This window comes from Boleophthalmus pectinirostris, unplaced genomic scaffold, assembly GCF_026225935.1.
Source record: "Boleophthalmus pectinirostris isolate CB_2022bp ecotype Guang Dong unplaced genomic scaffold, ASM2622593v1 HiC_scaffold_12, whole genome shotgun sequence".
Lineage (NCBI taxonomy): Eukaryota > Metazoa > Chordata > Actinopteri > Gobiiformes > Gobiidae > Boleophthalmus > Boleophthalmus pectinirostris.
Window position 1 is genome coordinate 20,835,124 of NW_026571018.1, and position 8,673 is coordinate 20,843,796.

The following is an 8,673-nucleotide window of genomic DNA, read 5'->3' on the forward strand; positions in this document are numbered from 1 at the left end:
GAGCACAGAAAATACTCATGAGCGAAATTATAAACTGTTATAGTTTATACTATTGTGTATGGGTGTAATATTTGAAGTAGATCTGTTCTAAGATCTGCCTGTGAACACAGCTTTGTGGCGAACCTAATTCAGTCTCGCTATTCAGCTCATCCAGGTGGTGTGTTGGAAACAATGAGCATAGTGCTTAGATTTTATTTCATTGACAAGAACAAGCTGTGTATGCTGTAATGTGCACTATGTAACTTCACTGGTGAAGAGCCATTACCTGCTTGTTCCCTGGACTCTTTGTCTTTCTTCAAGTAGGCATAAGTGATGCTAGCTTTTCAACATTAAAAAACACCTGTAATTAAATAATGCAGGGTAGATTCAAGTTTAGTGCCATAACATTCCAGGCATAACATCCTCATTGATACGCAGCACAAACACATAAATAAATAGATATTCATTCAATCATATCATTCTTACTACAGGGTCTTTCACGATCTACTTTGATCAGGTTGTTATTATCGACATGTCTCACACTTTTCCATGGTGATCAATAGGCCTACATTATTTACATTGAGCCACTGATAGCTCAAAGTTAACGCCATTTTAGAGTTAATTGTTAAAACTAATTGCAACCGCGCCAATGTGAAATAAAAATACCAACATTTCGGAGTTACAATGCCATATCCATTTAGCATTTTTAGCTGGGCTCATTTTACTTTCACTGATGTGCTTTGAAGGCTTACCATGCCATGATGCTCTCAGGAGGAAAAAGCCCCCAGATTCCACTTTGTGGAAATGGATATCTGTTGCCCTCTGGTGGAGATGAGCTTTATGACAACTATTATTAACTCCGACATTTTTAGAAACCGATTAGCTCAGCCTTTAGGCTTTGTCAATGTAATGTAGCAGTAGATCTTATTTTATACTACGCTACATTTATATAATTAAAGATGACAGGGAAGATATTTTACTATGGCCTTTATTAAACTGGAGAGTGAACAGTGAACATTTTCATTCAGCTCCACATTTATTGAAAAATATTGTTTGAAAAACTAAATATTAGAACCTTACAAGGTGCTATATCTAACTTATTATTATTATTATTATTATTATTATTATTATTGCAATCAGAAAAATAATGAAATTACCTTTATTATCGCTAAATGCAGTGCAGTGCTTATCTCTCATTTAATGTCTCTCTTTCTCTCTCTTTTAAAATGTTATGATGATTATTTATATTTTGATTTGTCTGTATTGTGATTTTTATGCATTTCTTATACTGTCAAGCACTTTGAATTACTTTGTGTACAAATTGTGCTATACAAATAAACTTGCCTTGCATTGCTTTGCCTAGTGGAGTACAAAAGCCTCGCAGCAGCTAGAGGGGTACCTACATCATTCACTGGGGTTTCTGCACACTCAGCACTAATGCTCCACTGAACCCTCTTCATCCTGGCCAGCCCCTCTGCCTCTTGACCTGGAGCACTTTTAATACAATTTCCCTTTTCACTGCCAGGCTTCATGGGCCTATGAGACTATTACACTATACTTAACACTATCTTTGTCACCTTATATACTGTTAGCCAAAAGCAGGAACTGAAAAAGTAAAATCATACAATTTACTGCATGTGTGTGAAGCAAATTATACACATTTTAAAATATGCACAATTTCAATTCCTAAGTCTATTTCTAAATTTTTGGTTAATATGTCACGTTTACAGGAAAGTTGCTGTCTCCATCTCTCTTATCATTTATTGACGAGGATTTTTTTTCAGAAGGATTATGAAAAGAAACAATTTACTAATGTACTATCCACATGTGTCCCTGGCTACAGTGAAACTACTTGGTCATCTATTCAGTCTAGTGGAGTTGCAAAGGTCTCGGGCCCCCAAGCACACATTCACAACACTATTATCTTGTAGTCTACTCAAAATAATACAAAAAATTACTGCTGTTGTAGTTTTTCATCATCAGATATTAAAATTGTAGTCTTTTCAGTGCTTAAGTATAATTGCATGTAATATAATTCCACAAATAGTTCAACAGTATCATATAACACAACAACAAACCAAATCAACCTGGAAGTTTGAATATAATTTGCATTGCACTTAAGTCTGGATTCTCACTTTTTCATTCACATTTTTTTGCTCCTGGATTGAGCCAAATTCAGTCCTGATATAGACTTAGTTTGGTCATGTTCTAAACCTTGTTTAGTACTGGCCTTGCCCATTTTTAATGCGGTGAGTGTGAAAGTATGAATGTGTAAATTTACATAATTGTACTTTTTATACAATAAAAGACAAGATTTTACTTACTTACTTATCTACTTACTTACAATTACTATTTAAGACCCTTTAGAATACATTTCCAAAACACCTCAGATTTAGTTATCCAAAACAAAATTTTATCTCAGCAAAATGCAGTTTAACCACAAAAACTCTCAGACTTTGATCATGTGTTTTTGTGTGCTCTTTTATTTATTTGACAGTGCAGCTCAGAAGTCTTAGTCCTGCTCTCAGGGACCAGAGAATACCTGGTTTAGTGCAGTCTGAAATTGACATTGCACTTTACACAGATGGATGTGGGTCTAAAAAGGCTGTATTGTGTGCTCACTGCTGAGACCCCTTCTCCCTTTTGGAATCATTTGTTGTTAGATTTTGGGAGCTCCCAATTTTGACTTTTTGCAGTTATGTTGGAATTTATATTGAAAGTGACAGAGTTTAGGCCAAGGTCCTATCACATGAGCACAGACCTGTAGTGTTGAAAAAAACAAGGTGAATTTACTAATTCTGTGTGTTTGTGAGTGAGAGCTGTCTCCAGTGCTCTGAGAAAGAGCCTGAATTGTGTGAATGGTGAGAAATATTCCAAATGATTTGTCCACCTGAGCTCCTGTTCAGATATTTCAAATAAGTCATTAAACTAAACCAAGTTTCAGAGAAAAAAACAGCAAGTCAAAAAAAATGCCAACCATTATTGTACAGTTCTAGGCAATACTGAAAATGTATTTTACATTATATGAAAATGATCCTCTTGTCAGTGGATTTCAGATTAAAAACCATGTTAGCACCTATGCATTTAAACAAAAGCAGGCGCTGAAATAGAGTGTATATCTCTTTTTAAAACAGTACAGCAGAGAGTCCAAAGTCCAGAGCTAAATAGCTGCTCCATGGCATTTCTTCTTATGAGCTTAGACTCGGGTACCGTTTGACTCATATGGCTCTGTATTCTCTTTATTGGTTTGCTCCTCATTGTTTGACTGTTGTGAAATATTGGAGCCATTGGTTAAGCGTTTATGCACAGAAATATTTGAAAGGTGTGGCTTTTTTTGAGATGGTCTCCTGCAGTGAAGCAGTTCCCTGTACGCACTCTGGAAGTCCCTGTTAAAGGCTGGGTACAGGATGGGGTTCAGTGCTGAGTTGAAGTACCCCAGCCACAGTGCTATGGAGTGATATGTGTTAGGATGGATGGCCCTGCCTCTCATGCCCATAAAGGTGAAGTAGGTGAAGTATGGAAACCAGCAGATGATGAAGCCTCCAAGAACAGCAGCCAGAGTCACTGTAGCCTTGTGCTCTTTGGATATGGCTGCAGTGGAGGCAGTGCGGGCAAATGATGGTGTAGCTGCTCGAATACGACGCACCTGTGACAGAAAGAGAAACACCAAATATATTTATGAAAATGAGTCACTGAGCCATAATAGACTAAGGACAGAGATTATTTTGTGCCACTGACTTCAGGCACTGTTCTTCACATCAACTGGTACGTTTGGTTGCACCAGTCCCCATGTATGTACACGTCTTATATGCAACCAGATGTTTAAAGGTTTTATACTAAACAAAATTGACTCCTGTGAGCTTTAATGTTTAATAATTTCCTCAGCAAAACATACTGAACCACTGTAGTGGTTATTTTCAAGTTAACAGTTACCTTTACCTTTTGTGTTGTCCAGACTGCCAATTTCAGGAAATTATCTAGTTCTATGTATGAATTTTATTTAAAACAAGGACAGTGTACAGAAAACATTAATCTCAAAGAGAAAAATTGCTCTGCACCAGATTTAGCTAAAAGCTATTTTCCATCTGTAGTCCTTGGGCAGGTACAAAATACAGTACATTAAAGAAACTATTTACATTAAACCAACTCTAACAACAACATTTCATCAGTAATAGTGTCTCCTTAAAATAACCACAATCCAATTCATCATTAAACATTTAAAACAATCACAATTCATTCATTCTAATTTCCATAAATACAAGATTTAAAATTCATCATTATATTCTAAAAATACTCAATTAATTGTCACCAATCTCCTCTAAAATTTACTATTTTTAAATTCATCAGTACTATTATCCTCTTAGTTTGTACGACTATAAATGAAAGCAAAACTGGCATCTTTAAAAAATGAAGAAAAAATATATTTGGTCTCTTAAATATACAGTAAGTTGTAAGTGAAATTGTAAATGTAAACTTGCTGTTCATACAATGCCTTTCTTTCTTGGAATTCTATCATTGTTTAATAGGGTTTGGTATTAGAAATACTTTTTACTTCAACCTAAACCCTTTCGGTCATGATCCATGGGGTTGTAGTCTATGTTTTGTTTTGTTTTGTTTTGTAATGGTGCAAAATGACGAAATATATACTATACAGTCAGTCATTCTAGTGAAGGTGTATGGAGTTTTAAAACACAGAGGAGCACTTCCTGTATTACTTCACTATTTGAGAGAAGCACTCAGTCTAAAAATGCAGGATTTGTGTTAAACATGTTTGTGATGAGGAAACAACACCAGAAAACAGGTTAACATTGTCCCTTTAAACAACATAAATTTATGAATGTTACCTGTTCTCGAGCCACTCTAAATATACACAGGTACATCCCAGTCATGAGCAGCAGGGGCAGATAAAATGTTCCAGAGGTATACACAATCACATAGCTGTTATTCCATTCGTACAGGCAATATCGGCTCTCCTGATCCTCATCTCCTATGGTCCAGTCCAAGTGCTGCACATTGTAGTCTGCTGTGTTCCAGCCCATGTGCACAGGAAGGAAGGCCACAGCCAGTGAGCAGGTCCATATAGCCACAGTGGCCACTATGACTCTGACAGTGGTCACTCTGCGGGAGTAGCTGAGAGGGGCGGTGATGGCCAGATACCGATCCACACTAATGGCCATAAGAGTTAGAATAGAGGATGTACACAACATTACATCTATGGAGATGTACAGATTACACAGGATGCCCCCTAGAGACCACCGGCCCTTGCGCAACTCTACACTGGCAGACATGGGCAGCACCAGCAGTCCCAGGAGAAGGTCTGTGATGGCCAGAGACACCACAAAGCAGTTACTGATGCGCCACAATCTCCGGCTCAGCCCAACGGCCAAACACACCAGAACATTACCTCCAATGGTGATGATGATGTGGGAAATGAGGGCCAGCCAGAGAAGTGCCGTGGCAATCATAGTGGGCCACTTTTTCAGATCCCCTCTGAGCTCAGGGTGAAAGGCTCAAAAAAGCTGGGGAACAGTTCTGGACCATGGCACACCAAGCTATCTTCCGCTTTGTTAGTGTCATTCTATGTCCGAGTGCATTGAATGTGGTCACTCAGCTGAGTGTATGCCTGCAAAAAAAAGAAGAGAAAAAGAAATCATTGTGAGGTTCTATTGCAGTTTAACTTTACTTTTATGAACCTGTTTTTAACAACTTTACCAGCTTAACCAACTTTATGGCACATAGCAATCACAATGTGACTATTTTCAAACATACTCCACTTCAACTGTATATGGTGTGTATTTTTGCTCCAGGTGCTTATGATACCTTGCGATACTGCATATTAAAGTAAAGTATTGAACATCTGGCAGATTTCTTTTTATACATTTAAGATCTACTTGTATAAAGATTAGCAATAATTTTATAGTATTTCCTAAAAAGTCTATATGCAGTCTTTCCTCAGTCCTTAGCACGGAAAGAATTTACAGTTAACTCTGCTAATATAAACAGAACAGGATTGTAAAGTTAACAGTGGCAGGGCTGGGAAGGACAAGAGATTGAAACCCCCATAAAGCACAAATGTCATATCCATGTAAAATGTATATCTGCATTAATTTGTGTCCCCTGCACTAAAAATTAAATGTGTAAGTAATAGTAGAATTGTTGTAAATCTATATAAGGCAAACGTATGTTTACCATTCTGTGTCATAAGAGAGGAGTATCATTGAAGTTCACTTATGTTAGATTAAATTCAGCACTGGTTCATGTCATACTAATAAGTGCTCCAACTACATATGGCAAGGTACATTACTGATAGTCAGCTAAAGCTGTTCATGATGTAGATCAGTGTTTCTCAAACTTTTCATGCAAGGACCACCAGAGATTGTTTCTGAGTATCACCAGAGCTAAACCTGGACTATATCAGGTCTAGATAAAGGCTAAAAATTTCTAAAATTAAACTGACCCAGGTTTAAATAAGACTCTGGATAAGGTTCTAAATAATAATTAACCAAAAGAAAGATAAAAACACAAATACAATGTCTTTAAATAAAATAAATACTCAGACTGCAGAGGGCATCACATAACATATAAAAACAGCACATATACCACCAGTGGCATACAGACCACAGTTTGAAAAACACTGATATAGACTGTAGCCTACTTATATGCAATGTAGCATGTTTTAATTTACAGATTTAAGTAAACATTACTTTGTGCTTCTGAAAAATACAACAGCTCAGTCAACAAATACTTTTACCTGTCATATCTGTACATATAGATATATTTGTTTAGTGTAAATTGTATCATGTTCCCCACACCTGCTCTTCCGTAGATACAGTCTCTATGGCGACACAGGTTCTTTACTAACTCACTTTAGATGGTACAGGCTCAGCCCAGAGCACTTAGGAAACATAAACCTCTCAACAATTCCTATAGATCTGCATACATGTTACACAACTTTATATCATTGTGTGTGCATTGCAGTGTCTCATGAAACACAATATGCTAGCTCTATAGAGACTCTATGCATAATTTATTGGCCCATCTCCTAAAAATAATACCACAAATAGATTCTGGGTCTTTGAAAAGTTTGGGCCCTGTAATGTATTGAATTTATTGTTTTCTTTTTCTTTTTGAGTAATATTCATTGTTTCAACAAAGTTCTCTATGCCAAAGAGAACTGAGGCATTTAAATCCATCTGGGAAATTGTGAAAAACTGACACTAATATAAGTTAGACAGCAATGGACGAGACAGTGTTTGACTCACATGAATAATACATCCTGGAAACAATATGATTTGTAACCTTGGTGCCCCCACATTGGCTTTCTAAATAAGATTATTCTGGCAGTTATGTTCAATTCTATCAGGACCATTCAGCACGGTCTTTGAGAAACAAAATTGCTTCCTCATAATTGTGTAGTCAACTAATAGCTATATCATAACAATTTAGATTATTATTCTAATTATGACAGTATGATGGACAATTATAATATTAGATCAAAATTAATTTAGTGTATCTTGCGGAAACTCTACAATACCCCAATCTGGATGTTGAAATTGGCAAAAGAGCTTTAAATAAGTAACACACCATTCACCATTATCCATCTTGTGCAACATTAAGTCCCTCTAAGCTAATCACGTAAGGAAAAGCTCAAAGTAAAAATACAATTATGTAATCTAAAATAATGTTACAATATTGTAAAATTGTAAAAAAGATTAATTAACTATAAATATGAAGCCAATTGTGGTAAATATTAGTATCATAAAGTAATACTACACACTGAGAATATTCTTATAAAATCCTTACAGAACTTACCTCACATGGTTGCATTAAAGTCCTTATAACCCAGATATAGCGTTCAAATACTTCCTTGTTCCAGCTTGTATGTGACAGTCCTTGTGTAGCGCCAGAGCTCTGCGTATCTCCTCCCTCCTTCACTGCCTGCCTCCACTCACTGAAGAACACACACGCACGCACACCCACCCACACACACATACAACATACTGCAATGTTTTCTTAACAATAATCTCCTACAATAATAATACAAGTCAATATCATTCCAGTAAAGATACTATTATATTTGGGATTTGCTATCTAATGAATTTTACTTAAGTACCAGAACACCAGGTTATGTTAAAGGAAACACACAAGAAAAGGAGTAATTTCACTAGAAAGTAAAGTTGAGCCATGGAAATAGTGGTCACATAATAATATTTATTTTTGTTAAGTTTGTTATCACTGGCACTGCCCCACATGAATGGTTAACAATTTGGGTTAACATATTGGTTTAGGAGGTTTCAGTGGATTAAACAATAACAGCTAAGTTATGTAATGAATAGGCCTATATGGAAGTTGAAACAAAAAAGACATAAGGCAATTTTCTTCCTGATAATTTACCAACCAACATTATGTTCAGTTTCAATTAGAATGAAATGAAGCAAGGGAAAGGGAGGACCACTGTAAACCAAAATACACACAGTGAGTACATGGTCCATCAATTCGGCCATTAGTGACAGTACAAGATAACGATCTCTAAAGCTACTGTACATGTATCCATGCATTTATGCTTCCCAAGAAAGACCTTGGAAATAAAAAAAAACAAACATCCAGACCAATGAGTGACCAAAAGTTACCAACATAATCATGTATATATATATATATATATATATATATATATATATATATATATATATATAT

The 8,673-nt window shown here is 36.1% G+C and overlaps 1 protein-coding gene across 1 annotated transcript; it reads right to left on the minus strand.

The window, feature by feature from the left end:
- Positions 1–3,175: 3,175 nt before the first annotated feature.
- hrh2b (histamine receptor H2b) lies at positions 3,176–7,885 on the minus strand. Its single transcript, XM_020930172.2, has 3 exons — positions 7,792–7,885; positions 4,824–5,602; positions 3,176–3,625 (listed from the first exon to the last, which is right to left on the minus strand). The coding sequence occupies exons 2-3, from the start codon at positions 5,442–5,444 to the stop codon at positions 3,176–3,178; spliced, it is 1,071 nt and encodes a 356-aa protein (XP_020785831.2). The 5' UTR covers positions 5,445–5,602; positions 7,792–7,885.
- Positions 7,886–8,673: the final 788 nt, after the last annotated feature.